Consider the following 17,112-nt stretch of genomic DNA (forward strand, 5'->3'; position numbering starts at 1 on the left):
TTTTTTTTGAGACAAGAGTCTCGTTCTGTCACCCAGGCTGGAGTGCAGTGGCGCAATGTTGGCTCACTGCAACCTCTGCCTCCCGGGTTCAAGCGATTCTCCCACCTCAGCCTCCCGAGTGGCTTGGACTACAGGCACCCGCCACCATGCTCAGCTAATTGTATCTTTAGTAGAGACAGTGTTTCGCCATTTTGGCCAGACTGGTCTCGAACTCCTGACCTCAGGTGATCGACCGCCTCAGCCTTCCAAGGTGCTGGGATTACAGGCGTAAGCCACCGTGCCTGACCCCCAAATCCAAATTTTCTAAAAGCTAACCCAGTAGGAATAGTTTTCTCCATCTGTAAGTATTCAATAACCAACACATCATTTGTTATAATAATAGTCCTGAGGCATTACAAGATAAGTTTATTCTGAATCTCATTCAATTGTGTTCAATGTGGCTCAATTCTTTACAAATTAAAATTATTGAATATATGTTAAAAATTAAACAGTCTTAATGTTTCTTCCTTAACTAGACTGAATACACGTCAGTTTAACTACGCAAAAGGTAATGCTGGCATGGCTTACTGGGACCCTAAGTGTGGGGAAGGGACTCTGCTCCAGTGAACTGGCGAGTGTGGAACCTCCTGACACCTTCTGAGGACCTCCTGCCTGCCATGTTGCTGTGGAGCTCGCACTCCTCAGGCATCCCCTGATGTTGAGTGATACAAACTCTATCACCGGAATCGATGCTGCTGCAATGACAAGACTTCTTTCTGGTTTTCAGATTATAAAGTTTAAAACAACGACAACAGGAGCGCTTGAAAGTTACGGTGCTTCTCCCTCTCCAGTGTGGACTCGCTGATGTTTGGAAAGATTGGACTTGCTACAGAAGGTCTTTCCACAGTGATGACACCAGTAGGGCTTTTCCCCGGTGTGGATTCTGTGGTGTTTATTGAAGTTGGAGCTGTGGTTGAAGGCTTTCCCACACTCCTTACACTTATATGGCTTCTCTCCGGTGTGGAGTCTCTGGTGGGAGCTGAGGCCCGCATGCTGACTGAAGCTCTTCCCACATTCGTTACACTGATAAGGCTTCTCCCCAGTGTGGATCCGATAGTGACGAATGAGGCTGCCTTTCCCGCTGAAAGCCTTGCCACAATCTTTGCACTGATATGGCGCCTCTTCTGTGTGCATTCTCTGATGTTTAAGAAGGTCTGAGCTCTGCCCAAAAGCTTTTCCACACTTACAGTCATAGGGCCGGTCCACCAAGTGTGTTCTGTAGTGGAGGGTGAGGTTTGAGCTGTGGCTGAAAGCTTTCCCACACTTGGTGCACACGTAAGGTTTCTCCCCAGTGTGTGTTCTCCTGTGTTTGGTGAGATTTGAGCTATTACTAAAGGCTTTGCCACATTCAGCACATATATAACGTCTCTCTCCTGGGGTAGGTTTAGTAGGAACTGATTCTCTACCTTTCTTGGAGCCTGCCTCTTGAAGAGGGGGTTTTGTTCCTTTTTCATTTTCAAGGTTTACGCACTGCCTCTCTAAGCTGGCCTCAGGTTTATTGGCGATAATCACAGAAATTATATCCTCTTTGAGCCCCTCTGCTTCAGAACCTTTCTGCTCATCTGCTGATTCCTCGTGCTGGGTACTCAATCTGCAATCTGAAACAATAAGCAGATTAAGGATACTTCAGTTGTTTCTTGTTCTGAGGAAGAAACTGTTACCAGAGAGATAGAACCATCAGGTGAGACTGATGGTTTCTGAAGGGTGACTAAACAGAGCTCATGATAGCGCATAGATACAAGTAAATCAGCATCCAATCTAGTTTACAATACTGCACTTCTTTTTTTTTTTTTTGAGACGGAGTCTCGCTGTCAGCAGGCTGGAATGCAGGTGACCTCAGCTCACTGCAACCTCCAACTCCCTGATTCAAGCGATTCTCCTGCCTCAGCCTCCAGAGTAGCTGGAATTACAGGCACGTGCCACCACACCCAGCTATTTTTTGTATTTTTTTTTAGTAGAGATGGGGTTTCAACATGCTGGCCAGGATGGTCTTGATCTCCTGACCTCAGGTGATCCGCCTGCCTCAGCCTCCCAGAGTGCTGGGATTACAGGCATGAGCCACCAGGCCTGGCCTCCATACCACACTTTCACACAATTCCCCACCCGAAGCTATTAAGATGTGAAGAGAGCGTGGCTTTTTCTGCCAGAAAAACAGCTTCACATACAGAAGGCAAAATGCAGCATATGAGAGTGGTAGCCGGGCACAGCGGCTCACGCCTGTAATCCCAGCACTTTGGGAGCTGAGGCGGGAGGACGGCTTGAGTCTGGGAGTTCAAGACCAGCTTGGGCAACATAGGGAGACCCCATTTCTACAAAAAGTTAAAATAAAAAAATTAGGCGGGCATGGTGTGCCCCTGTGGTCCCAGCTACTTGGGAGACTGAGTAAGAGGATCACTTAAGCCTGGAAGGTCAAGGCTGCAATGGGTCAAGACTGCAGTGAGCCATGATTGTGCTGGCCTGGGCAACAGAGTGAGACCCTATCTTTAAAAAAATATTTACTTTATTTATTTATTTTGAGACGGAGTCTCATTCTGTTGCCCAGGCTGGAGTGCAGTGGTATTATCTTGGCTCACCGCAGCCTCCGCTCCTGGGTTCAAGTGATTCTCCTGACTCAGCCTCCCGAACAGCTGGGACTAGAAGCACCTGGGACCACGCCCAGCTAATTTTTGTATTTTTAATAGAGATGGGGTTTCACCATGTTGGCTAGGCTGGTCTCAAACTCCTGACATCAGGTGATCCACGTGCTGGGATTACAGGCGTGAGCCACTGTGCCCAGATGTTTTTTTTTTTTGAGATGGAGTTTTGCTCCTGTTGTCCAGGCTGGAGTGCAATGGTTCAATCTCAGCTCACCGCAACCTCTGCCTCCCAGGTTCAAGTGATTCTCCTGCCTCAGCCTCCCGAGTAGCTGGGATTACAGGCATGTGCCACCATGCCCGGCTTATTTTGTACTTTTAGTAGAGACAGGGTTTCTCCATGTTCTAGACCATAGGCTGGTCTAGAACTCCTGACCTCAGGTGATCCGCCCGCCTCAGCCTCCCAAAGTGCTGGGATTACAGGCACGAACCACCACACCCAGCCCTTTAAAAAAAAAAAAAAAGAACAGTTGAGCCTCACGCAGATTAAAAACAAGGGAGAATGATTGCTGCAGGGCCAGGGTTAAGGAAAATGACAAGGACAATTAAGGATAAGGCCGAGTGGCAAACTCACAAAAACCCATGTTCCCACAGCAGTTGAACATAAAAGCAATCAGAGGGCATTCTGACCATTTACAATCATTCCCGCCCCAGATCCGTATCAATCAGAATGAAAGCACGTGATCTCCAGGAGGGCTTCACGCTCATCATTTACTTACACTGGCTATATCTTGTAATTTAGTTATAAAGTGACGCTCAGTATTGAAATCAGATGGAACCAGTTTATCTTTTTAGAACGCCTCACCAGGCAGTCACACCTCTTCAAAGTCCACCTGGCCATCCACATCAGGGAAAAGGGGAGTAAGAGAAATTCGCTCTGAAAAATGGGACCCCTTTGAGAACTGTTAGTCCTCTGAGGGTACGGAAGCCTGTCAGCAAGCTACCTTCTTCACCCCTTTCCCCTTCCCTAGGAACTGCCCTGACAGCTTCTCTCTCTCTACCCAGCTGTCTATCTCCTTCCTTTGCTGACAGTGACTATCAGCTGCTTTCAGGCTCACCCTCTCCTCACCATCTGCTGGGGGTCAGAGCTTCAGCAGCTGAAGTCCTTTACACTCTCCATAATTAGCAATCGCTTGGCTACACACAGACTTCTCTTCGAGTCACTGGACAGCCATGGACTACATGTGTGGGACAGAAGTAACCTCATAAACTTTATTTTTGTTTTGTTTTGAGATAGGGTCTGGCTCTGTTGCCCAGGTGGGAGTGCAGTGGCATGATCTTAGCTCACTGCAACCTCCACCTCCCAGGCTCAAATGATCCTCCTGCCTCAGCCTCCCGAGTAGCTGGGACCCCAGGCACTAGCCACCACACCTGGCTAATTTTCGTATTTTTTGTACAAATGGGGTTTTACCATGTTGCTCAGGCTAGCCTCAAACTCCTGGCCTCAAATGATCCACCTGCCTTGGCCTCCCAAAGTGCTGGGATTACAGGTGTGAGCCACCATGCCCAGCCAAAAGTTAACATTTTAAAAAATAGTTGAATGAGGCAAAAATTGAAAAAGAATTTACCAGGACTATTTATTTCACTGTCTTCCAGGCTGCACTGTTACTGTTGGGTAGTTTGTCATCAGTCTAATCAGCATTCCTTTGAGGGGGGTAATCTGTCTTTTATGTCTTGGTTACTTTTGAGACCCGGTCTCACTCTGTCGCCCAGGCTGGAGTGCAGTGGTGCAATCTCGGGTCACTGCTGCACCACAACCTCCACCTCCTGGGTTCAGGTGATTCTCCTGCCTCAGCCTCCCAAGTAGCTGGGAGCTGGGACTACAGGCGTGTACCAATACGCTCGACTAATTTTTGTATTTTTAGTAGAAATTTTTTTTTTTTTTTGACGGAGTCCTACTCTGTCGCGCCAGGCTGGAGTGGAGTGGCGCGATCTTGACTTACTGCAACCTCCGCCTCCCAAGTTCAAGCGATTCCCCTGCCTCAGCCTCCCGAGTAGCTGGGACTACAGGTCCCAGGGACAACATGTGCCACCATGCCCGGTTGAGATGGAGTTTCACTATGTTGGCCAGGCTGGTCTTGAACTCCTGACCTCAGGTGATCCGCCTGCCTCAGCCTCCCGAAGTGTTGGGATTACAGGCGTGAGCCACCATGCCCAGCCAGTCTGTTTTTTTTTTTATTTTTTGAGATGGAATCTCACTCTGTCGCCAGGCTGGAGTGCAATGGTGCGATCTCGGCTCACTGCAATCTCCGCCTCCTGGCTTCAAGCGATTCTCCTGCCTCAGCCTCCCGAGTAGCTGGGGCTACAGGTGCATGCCACCACGCCCAACTAATTTTTGTATTTTTAGTAGAGATGGGGTTTCACCACGTTGACCAGGATGGTCTCCATCTCCTGACCTCATGATCCGCCCTCCTTGGCCTCCCAAAGTGCTGGGATGACCGGTGTGAGCCATCATGTCTGCCCTCTCCAACTCTTTCCGCCTCCTCTGGAACAGCTATTAAACATACGCTGGACCTTCTCATCTGATCCCACACTGATGTCCAATGCCTGCCACCTTGATCTTTCTAAGTAGCATTTCAGATGACTTCCTTCCATCTACCTCTGTTTGCTAATCATGTCCTTGATTATTTAAAACAGCCATTGCATTCTTCATTTCAATGACTACAGTTTTCACTTTTAGAAATTCTATTTTGTTTCTGTCAAAGGTGCCTGTTTGTGTTTTTATTAACAGTTTCTTGGCTGGGCGCGGTGGCTCACGCCTGTAATCCCAGCACTTTGGGAGGCCGAGGAGGGCAGATCATGAGGTCAGGAGTTCGAGACCAGTCTGGCCAACATGGTGAAACCCTGTCTCTACCAAAAATACAAAAATTAGCCGAGCATGGTAGCAGAAGCCTATAATCCCAGCTACTCGGGAGGCTGAGGCAGGAGAATCACTTGAAACTGGAATGCGGAGGTTGCAGTGAGCTGATATAGCGCCACCGCACTCCAGCCTGGGCAACAAGACCGAAAATCTGTTTTTTTAAAAAGAGCTGGGCATGGTGGTGTGCACCTGTAGTTCCAGCTACTCAGGAGGCTGAGGCAGGAGAATCTCTTGAACCTGGGAGGCAGAGGTTGCACTGAGCCGAGATTGCATAAATGCACTCCAGCCTAGCAACAGAGGGAGAGTCCGTCTCAAAAAAAAAAAAAAAAAAACAAAAAAAACAAAAAAAACTTTATGCAAAGCTTTCACAGCCAACTTCCCTTTCCTTAGGAGGGCCCAGCAGCTTTGTCTTCTGTCCCATCTGGGTACTAAAACCCAAGCCTGTTCCTGGCTTTGATAATCCTTCCACTCCACCCTCTTCTTTGTGTAATACTGCCAAGGGGCTACACCAAGAGATATGGAAAATAAAACTGACCAGATAGGTCTCTGGCTATTTTTATCTCTAATTACTGTGGCAACTCTGGGGAAACCCCAGTTGCCTGGAGAGGTCTACTGTGTTCACCATAAACCATGAAGAATTTAGCTAACAGTTTAATTTTTTACTTTTCCTAGAAAATGTGATTTTTAACCGGCTCAAAACTGTTTCCATGATGGAGTTTCATGTTTCAGACACAGCAAGCATGGAGGGAGATTTCTGAGGGCCATGGACTCTTGTCATGAAATCACACCACACACATAAATAGTGGTCTACACCACCAACACGTAAGCAAAGTCCTGGTTTGAAACTATTAGGATTTGGAATAATATGCCATATTTTTGCAAACATATAATTAAACATTAACTCTGTTTCAAAGATTTAGTTCTAATCCTTCTGGTAAATGAAGGTACTTAAGAGTAGAACCCATAAAATAACAAAATAACATAGGGCCAGCTTGGGCAACATAGTGAGACCCTGTCTGTACAAAAAAATAAAAAGTTAGCCAGACATGGTGGTCCCAGCTACTTAGAAGGCTGAGGTGGGAGGATCATTTGAGCCCCAGAGATTGAGGCTGCAGTGAGCTATGATCACGCCACTGCCCTCCAGCCTGGATGACGGATGGAATCCCTGTCTCAGAAAAACACACAAAAACACCCCCACAGGGGATGACCATTTATGGCCTGAGATTATTCTATAAACCATAATATATGGAGATTTGAGCTCAGGAGTAGTCACCTAATACAGCTTTGACTTGTGAAAAATGCCCCACCTCTTTCCATAGCTTCAGAAAGGAGGTTGCCAATTATTTTCCATTTGCCCTTCTCAGATCCATTCTCTGACCCGCCCTGTGCCCCAGGAAGCTGACCCTAAGGGCTGCACTGTCTTGTCTTTCCTGCCCTCTGGCTGCCAACTGAGTTTGTCATTGGGGAACAAAAGCAGGAGATTTAAGGGCAGGAGGAGGGTGCAGCTGGGGTATTTATTCCATTTTCTCCTCATCCCACGGCAGGGCCTACAGCCACAACTTCTATCAAGTGACCCCCTCCTCCATGACTATAGCTCTTACCTGGTTCTGGTAAGAGGGTCCCCCTGTCCCTTTGGGCTCACAGGGAGTAACAGCTTTTCACTGTTGTCTGGTGCAACACTATTCCTTATTGGTTCATTTGAAGTCTCTACACCTCTGTTAACAGTTTCTTTTTTAAACTCATTTCAATTGACCCTTTAAAAAAAATTATTTGTAATACTCAGACTTCAGAGAAACTGATCCTTTAAGAGTGATCCATTCCCATGCTAGGGCCCAGGTTAAGACAGCCTTACTTGGGGGAGGAAAGGGAACTATTTCCACCCAGTCAGCCCAACTAATCAAGTCAATCTATGAAATCACCTCACAACCAAGAATTACTAATTATTCTGCTTCTCCAACCACAGGGGTCTGGGGCACTTAATAGGAGTCTAATGGGTGGTCCTCACCTCGGACCTTTCTTGGATCTTGAGCGAACTCCTGCTCCTCACCAGACTCTTGGATGTACAGGGGCCCCCAAGACTCGTAGTTGTGACTGGTCTCCAAGGGCTGTGGCTGCATGCTGCTTGGGGATTCCTTTGCAGTTCCTGAGGAGGATATCTTCTCCCACACCGGTTTCTGTTCGTTTGGAGGAGTTGAGACCTAGAGACAATCAGGAATGGCTAGGTTTGTGCATGGCTCACTTTAAGACCAAGAATGAAAATCCCAGGAGAGCTACATAGAACCTCTAGGAAAGAGAAAAGGAAAACACCCATCCCATTCCATTCCCAAGGCTAAAAGTTAGTTTAGGATGATAGAGAAAAATAGGAGGAAACAAGGTCTAATTCAGCAGAAATTTCCATTCAGCAAATCTTAATGTATGGATAAACCCTTGTTCCTGCCTAGAATGTTACGCTCCCAATCTCCTAGAATAACAAAGGTCTCTCCTGCCTACCTGGTGTCCTGGCTCATCCAGTTCCCGCTCCAGATCTTCGAGGAGAGTGACAGCCTCTTCAGCGCTCTCCGGGCAATGCTCCTGCACCCAGGCCTGGAGCTCCTGGGGCAGGATGGTCAGGAACTGCTCCAGCACCAGTAGCTCCAGGATCTGCTCCTTGGTGTGGATCTCGGGCCTCAGCCACTCACAGCAGAGCACCCGGAGTTGGCTCAGGGCCTCTCGGGGTCCAGGGGTATCATGGTACCCAAACTGCCTGAAGCGCTGGCGGAACATCTCCAGGCTAGGAAGGTACTTGCCTTTCTCTTCTTTCTCCTCGACTTTTACCATCAGAGGCCCCACCTGCTCCTGTGGAGGCCTAGGGCCCAGAACTGGGGCCATGCCTAGTACCTTGGTCATCATGTAAACTCCAGAAACAGCCTCACTAAAGATGGGACTCTGTGGGGCAGGAATATTCGTTCCTTTGGGTTTCCAGTTCTTTAGGGCCACAAGTTAAACCTAAGAAAACACAATTACCAAAAAATAATCAAACTGAAAAGTGTTTTTGGGTCTTTACAGCCATACCTTTAACACAAGAAATTGTGGAAATTATGTCCACCATAAAACTACCATACAAAAACAACTGCTCAAAATCTTTCTGGAATGAGCTGGGTACAGTGGCTCATGCCTATAATTCCAGCACTTTGGGAGGCTGAGACGGGTGGATCACGTGAGGTCAGGAGTTTGAGACCAGCCTGGCCAACATGGTGAAACCCTGTCTCTACTAAAAATACAAAATTAGCCAGGCGTGGTGATGGACGCCTATAATCCCAGCTACCTGGGAGGCTGAGGCAGGAGAATTGCTTGAACCCAGGAGGCAGAGGATACAATGAGCCAAGCCTGCGCCACTGCATTCCAGCCTGCGCAACAGAGCGAGATTCCATCTCTAAAAAAAAAAAAAATCTTTCTGCAATCAGCTCAGGATATCCCACTTTGATTTCAGTGGTCTCCACTTTCCTAAAAAGTGCAATGTGGCACAATTTTAAAGTTAACTTTGCTCCAAAACTAGTTCAGAATCTCACCACTGCTTCAAGCTATCTACTGGCTAGATGCCATCTGTTTAAACCTAAGACATTTAGCTTGAGCAATGAAAATTCACTAGTCAAGGCCAGGCATGGTGGCTCACGCCTATAATCCCAGCACTTTGGGAGGTGCTGAGGCGGGCGGATCACGAGGTCAGGAGATCGAGACCATCCTGGCTAACACGGTGAAACCTCATCTCTACTAAAAATACAAAAAATTAGCCAGGCGTGGTGGCGGGTGCCTGTAGTCCCAGCTACTCGGGAGGCTGAGCAGGAGAATGGCGTGAACCCGGGAGACGGAGCTTGCAGTGAGCTGAGATTGTGCCACTGCACTCCAGCCTGGGCGACAGAGCGAGACTCCGTCTAAAAAAAAAAAAAAAGAGGAGGGCCGGGCGCGGTGGCTCACACCTGTAATCCCAGCACTTTGGGAGGCCAAGGCGGGTGGATCACGAGGTCAGGAGATCGAGACCATCCTGGCTAACATGGTGAAACCCTGTCTCTACTAAAAATACAAAAAAAAGTTAGCTGGGCGTGGTTGCAGGTGCCTGTAGTCCAGCTATTCGGGACGCTGAGGCAGGAGAATGGCCTGAACCAGGGAGGTGGAGCTTGCAGTGAACAGAGATCGCGCCACTGCACTCCAGCCTGGGTGACAGAGCGAGACTCTGTCTCAAAAAAAAAAAAAAAAAAGGAAAATTCACTAGTCAAATGACTGGGCCTGTCAGTATGACCTGAGTCATGCTCAAAGGGTGTAATTAACTAGTACATTAAAAATAACTGAGGTCGGGCGCAGTGGCTCATGCCTGTAATCCCAGCACTCTGGGAGTCCGAGGCAGGCCTGGACTTGAGACCAGCCTGGCCAACATGGTGAAATCCTGTCTCTACTAAAAATACAAAAATTAGCCGGGCATGGTGGCGTGCACCTGTAATCTCAGCTATTTGGGAGGCTGAGGCACACAAAAATCCCCTGAACATGGGAGGCAGAGGTTGCAATGAGCCGAGATCGCGCCACTGCACTCCAGCCTGGGTGACAGAGCGAAACTCTGTCTCAAAAAATAAAAACAAAACAAATTGAAGTGCCAGGTGCAGTGGCTCACATCTGTAATCCCAGCACTTTGAGAGGCCAAGGAGGGCGGATCACTTGAGGTCAGGAGTTCGAGACCAGCCTGGCCAACATGGTGAAACCCTGTCTCTACTAAAAATACAAAAATTAGGCGGGTGTGGTGTTGCACACCTGTAATCCCAGCTACTCAGGAGGCTGAGGCAGGAGAATTGCTTTAACCTGGGAGGGGAAGGATGCAGTGAGCCAAGATTGCACCACTGCACTCCAGCCTGGGTGACAGATCAAGACTCAGTCTCAAAAAAAAAAAAAAAAAAAGAGAGATCATAAGTAGTTTTCTGACAAACAAAATGGACTTTAGTGCTAACATTCTGTAAACACGGTTCATAGTTATGAAATTAAGGCTTTGATTAGTCTTTTTTTTTTTTTTGAGACAGCGTCTCACTCTGCTGCCCTGGCTAGAGTACAGTGGCGTGATCTCGGCTCACTGCAACCTCCGTCTCCCGGGTTCAAGCGATTCTCCTGCCTCAGCCTCCTGAGTAGCTGGGACTACAGGCACGCACCACCACGCTCCACCAAAAGAAATGTTGGTGGAGTGTTTAGCAGTGAAATTAAGACATCAGGAAGCAAACCAAAGCATGAAAAGGGAAACTGTAAGGCACGGAAAAAAATGCATACAGAATTATTTCCCAAAATTTGTTCAAAAGCACTATAACTAAGGCGGGGTGCGGTGACTCACGCCTGTAATCCCAGCACTTTGGGAGACCGAGGCAGGTGGATCACCTGAGGTCAGGAGTTCGAGACCAACCTGACCAACATGGCAAAACCCCGTCTCTACTAAAAATACAAAAATTAGCCGGGCCTGGTGACAGGCACCTGTGATCCCAACTACATGGGAGGCTGCGACATAAGAATAGCTTGAACGTGGGAGGCAGAGGTTGCAGTGAGCCGAGATTGTGCCACTGCACTCCAGCCTGGGCAACAGAGTGAGACTCCATTGCAAAAAAAAACAAAACAAAAACAAAACACACTATAACAATAGTTTGAATAAAGCATTCTTTGGCCAAATAAGTCTGTATGTACCCAGTACATACCACAGGAGTGCCCAAGTTGAGGACTACTTAAAAATTGAGTCAGGGGAGATGCAACGTCATCTCACCTACTAAAACAAAGGCCTGAGCACCAAACACTAAAATAAACAAGAAATAATGAGGTAGCTGCGCTGGAGAGCATTCTTTAGAATATTTAAAATGACTGGCCAGGCGTGGTGGCTAACGGCCGTAATCCCAGCACTTCTGGAGGCCAAGGAAGGCGGATCACTTGAGGCCAGGAGTTGAGACCAGCCTGGCCAACATGGTGAACTGGGGCCATGCCTAGTATCTTGGTCATCATATAAACTCCAGAAATAGCCTCACTAGAGATGGGACTCTGTGGGGCAGGAATACTGGTTCCTTTCGGTTTCTGGTTCTTTAGGGCCACATGTTAAACCTAAAAAAATACAGTTGCCATAAAATTACAAGTTACAGTCTCCACTAAAAATACAAAAATTAGCTGGGAGTGGTGGCAGGCACCTGTAATCCCAGCTACTTGGGAGGCTGAGGCAGGGAATCACTTGAACCTGGGAGGTGGAGGTTGTAGTGAGCCAAGATCCTGTCACTACACTCCAGCCTGGGTAACAGAGTAAGACTCTGTTGCAAAAAAAAAAAAAAAAAAAAAAAATTATGTATGTATGTAAGAGCCCTCCTCAGTGGTAGATTAACTTTACGTAACTGTTACAAAATTTCATACTCTATCCAGAGGAGGGCACCCTAAGACCAGGAAAGAAACCAGTGTTTGGGCTGCTCAGCTTCTGTGATCTGGCCTGGGAAACAAGGCAATTCACCAGGGAGTCATGCAGCACCTGCTGGCATCACACAGGGAGCGTCATGTAGTAACATAACATTCATGTGCGATACACTCTGAGAACTTGGTGAATCCAAATTCACAGATGCCACTGGATCACATGATTGCCTCTGCAAATTACAGAAAAAAAGTTTCCTTGGATGTTGCTGCTGGACAGTTGGCTGGGTAAGCTCATTAGCTAAGTGATTTATTCTAGGCACATCAGTTTTTTTTTTTTTTTTTTTTTTTTTTTGAGATGGAGTCTCACTCCATCGCCCAGGCTGGAGTGCAGTGCCATGATCTTGGCTCACTGCAACCTTCGCCTCCCGAGTTCAAGTTATTCTCATGCCTCAGCCTCCTGAGTAGGTGGGATTACAGGTGCGTGCCATGCCCGGCTAATTTTTATATTTTTAGTAGAGATGGGGTTTCACCATGTTGGCCAGGCTGGTCTTGAACTCCTGACCTCAAGTGATCTGCCCACCTCGGCCTCGCAAAGTGCTGGGATTACAGGCGTGAGCCACCACACCCGGTGGTACATCAGTTTTGTGGTGCACACAACTCAAATGTACAATGCATAAAGACTACAAACGAGAAGAGGGCCGGGTGCCCTTCCTCCTTCCTGCACTCACTCTCCTTGGTGATTTCACAAGTTGCATGGTTTTAATTACCATCTATATACTCACAACTGCCCAAACTGTATCTCCAACTTAGACCTCCCTGCTGACCTCCAGACTCATACGACCAACTACCCACTTGCCATTACCACCTGGATGTCCAGTAAGACATCTCAACCTTAACATGTCCAAAATGGAATTTCCATCTCTCCCTCAAAAGCTGCTCATCTCAGCTAATGGCAACTCTCATTGTTCTTTTTACTTGGACCAAAAAACCTGGGGTCATCCCAACTCCTCTTTCACTTTTTTTTTTTTAATTTAAATTTTTTATTTTTTAGAGACAGTGTCTTAGTCTGTTGCCTACACTGGAGTGCAGTGGCACAATCACAGCTCACGGAAGTCTTGAACTCCTGGTCTCAAGCCATTTTCTTGCCTTGGTCTCTCAAAGTTCTGGGGTTACAGGCGTGAACCACTTCACTGGGTCTTTATTTTATTGTTTTTCAATTACAGAGGCAGGGTCTCACTTTGTTGCCCAGGCTGGCGTGTAGTGGTGCCATGATAGCTCACTGCAGCGTTGAACTCCTGGCCTCAAGCGATCCTCTCACCTCAGCCTCCAAAGTAGCCAGGACTACAGGTGTGCATCACCACATCCAGCTAATTAAAAAAAATTTATTTATTTATTTACTTATTTTTGTAGAAACGAAGTCTTGCTTTGTTGCCCAGGCTGAGGCATAACTTGAGCTCAGCAGTTCCGGGCTGCAGAGCTGTGGCTGTACCACTGTGCTCCAGCCTGGGTGACAAAGGAAAACCCTGTCTTTTAAAAAAATAAAGAAGCATGCGGCTAGAAATCAGATGCTTCATTACTAACTCACATTGTCTACAATCACAGTGACTTTTTAAAAGCTATCTAGACTGTTTATCTCAAGAAGTCCATCAAGCAAAAGTTAATGGTCTATCATAAACAGAAGCACCTTGTTCTGTGTCCATTTTCCCTCCTCCTTTATGCCAATCTCCCAAAGCTTATATGCCCTTATGAAAGCGCCCCAAGTCCATTCTGTAACAAGATGAGGCATAAAAAAATCAAATTACCATATATTCTAAAAGTAGAACAGCACTTACCAACTTGTGCTAAAATGCTTCACACTCATTCCGTACCTGAAAATCCCTAGGGGGCCCGGCGCGGTGGCTCACGCCTGTAATTCCAGCACTTTGGGAGGCCCGAGGCGGGCAGATCACGAGGTCAGGAGATCGAGACCATTCTGGCTAACACGGTGAAACCCCGTCTCTACTAAAAAATACAAAAAATTAGCCAGGCGTTGTGGCGGGCGCCTGTAGTCCCAGCTACTTGGGAGGCTGAGGCAGGAGAATGGCTAGAACCCGGGAGGCGGAGCTTGCAGTGAGCCGAGATCGCGCCACTGCATTCCAACCTGGGCGACAGAGCGAGACTCCGTCTCAAAAAAAAAAAAAAAAAAAAAAAAAGAAAATCCCTAGATCCCTAGGCAGCCAAATTAGATAATTCTTGAGCCACAGAATTCCACTAATTGTTACAAGTTCTTCCTTTTTTTTTTTTTTTTTTGAGACGTAGTTTCACTCGTTTCCCAGGCTGGATTGCAATGGCGCGATCTCGGCTCACCGCAACCGCCGCCTCCCAGGTTCAAGCGATTCTCCTGCCTCAGCCTCCCTAGTAGCTGGGATTACAGGCATGTGCCACCACGCCCGCCTAATTTCGTATTTGTAGTAGAGACGGGGTTTCTCCATGTTGGTCAGGCTGGTCTCGAACTCCCGACCTCAGGTGATCCACTCGCCTCGGCCTCCCAAAGTGCTGGATTACAGGCATGAGCCACCGCGCCCGGCCACACAAATTCTTTAACCTGAATCAAATTCCGCATCATTTCAAAAATCTAGGTTAGTCCAAGACCAATACTCACTTTCTCCATAGCAGCCTTCCAACACTTGAAAACAGTTGTCTTGCCTCTTAACTCTTTTCCTCTCCACAGCTCAACTGTTCCTTAGATTTCGTGGGTTTCCAAGTACCTCACCCATCAAATCAACGTTCTCTTTTTTTTTTTGTGAGACCAAGTGTCGCTCTGTCGCCCAGGCTGGAGTGCAGTGGCGTGATCTCGGCTCACTGCAACCTCCGCCTGCTGGGTTCAAGCGAGCCTCCTGAGTAGCTGGAATTACAGGCGCGCGCCACCACACCCAGCTAATTTTTGTATTTTTCGTGGGGACAGGGTTTGGCCAGGCTGGTCTCGAACTCCTGACCTCAAGTGATCCGCCGGCCTCGGCCTCCCGAACTGCTGGGATTACAGGCGTGAGCCACCGCGCCTGGCCCAAATCAACTTTGTCCTGACACTCTTATTTATACATGGTTCTTTAAGACTGTTTTTCTAAACCTGAGCAGATCCCTATTCTGTGTGTGTGTTCTAGCCCGAACAAAGCCCGAGGGGACTATTTCTTCCCTTGGATTTGATTCTACCCAACACTTCTAATGAGGTTCGGCTTCCCACAGGTTTCCAACACCTTGGGCGTATTCCCATCAGTGAGCCTTGCGTTCGGACCTCCAGTTCACAGAAAGGGAAAAAAGGCGGCCACGGTCAGACTGATAGACGGCTTGGCTTGGGGAACGCACAAAAAAAACTATTCTGGAACGCGAAAGAACTTCCAAAACATCTGTTCTTCCAGCTTTCATTTGTTAAAGCCCCAAGTGGAAGAAAAGGCTTTCCAGGCAGCCAGCGCCCCCACCAGCTGGTCCTGGGCGGGGACGAGGAGCTCCTCCCCACAGCCCTGCTAAGACCGGTCTAGGTGGGGTCCTCGGAAGCCACAGCTGCTAAACCCACTCGTCCCTCCCCAAACCATTCAGCCACGGATCCCTCTCCTGTCCGCCTCGCTAACCCGCGACCAGCAGGCTCACCGTGAATCAGAGCCGCTCCGGGTACCGGGAGACCGCACGGCGCACCTCGGGACCGCGCACCCGGAAGTGCGTCATAGCCCCGCCCCCGCGGAAAAGTCGTGCGGGGCCGTAGCGGCCCCTCTAGAAATTCGGGAGGTCCTCTCTGTGTCTCTGGCCCTTGGGACATCAGGGAGGAGTTGAGTCCATCCCGAAAATGAAAAGCCAGGGACTCTTTCTGTTTTTGCCAAAGACGGTCAGACCAGATGAAGGCTGCGGCGGTTCTCTCACCCAACCCCGACGCCCTGGGGCAGGGAGGGCATGGGCTGAGGCAGCCACCTCGGTCACCCTCGTGGACTTCAGAGCCCAAGGTCCCTGAGTACCCTTGGGACAAGCACAGGGTTCCTTGTCCATAAACCTGGATCGAGGTCACTGGATACCCTTGGGCCCAGCTCCTCGGTCCAGGTTTATGGACATGGAACGCCGTGCTTGGCCCGTGAAGCCAGAGATTGAGTTAATACTTCGTTGATGAAAACAATCAAACTGTAAAATATTTGAAGACATTTATTTTGAGACAAATATGAGTGACCAATGGCCCAAGGTACAGTCTCAAGAGGTCCTAAGAACATGTACCTATGATGGTCGGGCTACAGCTTGGGTTTATACAATTTAGGGAGACATAAGACACCAATCAATACATGTAAGATGAACATTGGTTCTGTGGGAAAGGCAGGACAATTCCAACCAGGGATGTTCCAAGTCATAGGTGAACTCAAGGATCTTCTAATGGGCAACTGGCTGAAAGTTATTGTCTAAAGACCTATAATCAATAGAAAGGAATGTCTGGGTTGACTAAGGCAGGGGTCCCCAACCCTTGGGGCACAGACAGATACCAGTCCATGGCCTGTTAGGAACTGGGCCGTTACTGCAGGAGGTGAGCTGCAGGAGCAAAGCTTCACCTGTATCTACAGCCACTCCCCATTGCTCTAATTACCACCTCAGCTCCGCCTCCTGTCAGATCAGCCATAGCATTAGATTCTTACAGGAGCACAAACCCTATTGTGGACAGTGCATGTGAGGGATCTAGGTTGTGCACTCTTTATGAGAATCTAATACCTGATGATCTGTCGCTGTCTCCCATAATTCCCCAATGGAACCCTCTAATTACAGGAAAACAAACTCAGGGCTCCCACTAATTCTATGTTATGATGAGTTGTATAATTATTTCATGATATATTACAATGTAATAATAATAGAAATAAAGTGCACAATAAATGTAATGTGCTTGAATCATCCTGAAACCACGAAACCATCCATCCCCCTCCTGCCATCTGTGGAAAAAATTGTCTTCCACAAAACTGGTTCCTGGTGCCAAAAAAGGTTGGGGACTGCTGAACTAAGGGGTTGTGGAGACCAGGGTTCCCATTATGCAGATGGAGCCTCCAGGCAGCCGGCTTCAGAAAGAACAGACTGCAAATATTTCTTATCAGACTTTAAAAAGTGCCAGACGCCCAGTTGATTCTCTCCTGAATCAGGAAAAAGGCCTGGAAAGGGAAGGGGATTCTCTACCAAGTGTAGATTTTCCCCACGGGA

The 17,112-nt window shown here is 48.0% G+C and overlaps 1 protein-coding gene across 17 annotated transcripts; it reads right to left on the bottom strand.

The window, feature by feature from the left end:
* Positions 1–366: 366 nt before the first annotated feature.
* ZSCAN21 (zinc finger and SCAN domain containing 21) lies at positions 367–15,618 on the bottom strand. Of its 17 annotated transcripts, none has more exons than XM_055393108.2 (7): positions 15,544–15,594; positions 13,788–13,920; positions 13,604–13,686; positions 13,157–13,286; positions 8,023–8,517; positions 7,538–7,730; positions 367–1,637 (listed from the first exon to the last, which is right to left on the bottom strand). In XM_055393108.2, exons 5-7 carry the CDS (start codon positions 8,419–8,421, stop codon positions 808–810), a joined length of 1,422 nt encoding a protein of 473 aa, XP_055249083.1. In that variant the 5' UTR covers positions 8,422–8,517; positions 13,157–13,286; positions 13,604–13,686; positions 13,788–13,920; positions 15,544–15,594; the 3' UTR covers positions 367–807. The 17 variants fall into 17 exon arrangements, with proteins under 17 accessions (XP_055249083.1, XP_055249082.1, XP_055249077.1 ...); XM_055393107.2 differs by lacking the exon at positions 13,157–13,286 and adding an exon at positions 14,561–14,773 and having other exon boundaries at positions 15,544–15,592; XM_055393102.2 differs by lacking the exons at positions 13,157–13,286; positions 13,604–13,686 and adding an exon at positions 14,561–14,776 and having other exon boundaries at positions 15,544–15,613.
* Positions 15,619–17,112: the final 1,494 nt, after the last annotated feature.

Source organism: Gorilla gorilla, chromosome 6 (genome assembly GCF_029281585.2).
Source record: "Gorilla gorilla gorilla isolate KB3781 chromosome 6, NHGRI_mGorGor1-v2.1_pri, whole genome shotgun sequence".
Taxonomy (NCBI): Eukaryota; Metazoa; Chordata; class Mammalia; order Primates; family Hominidae; genus Gorilla; species Gorilla gorilla.

What these genes read in the sequence shown, in the direction of transcription:
- ZSCAN21 (XM_019030716.4), bottom strand. Translation starts at nt 8,421, where the DNA reads ATGATGACCAAGGTACTAGGCATGGCCCCAGTTCTGGGCCCTAGGCCT. An exon ending in TGGATGAGCCAGGACACCAG is followed by an intron (nt 7,731 to 8,022) that starts GTAGGCAGGAGA and finishes GATTGTCTCTAG; the next exon opens with GTCTCAACTCCTCCAAACGA. An exon ending in AGATCCAAGAAAGGTCCGAG is followed by an intron (nt 1,638 to 7,537) that starts GTGAGGACCACC and finishes TTATTGTTTCAG; the next exon opens with ATTGCAGATTGAGTACCCAG.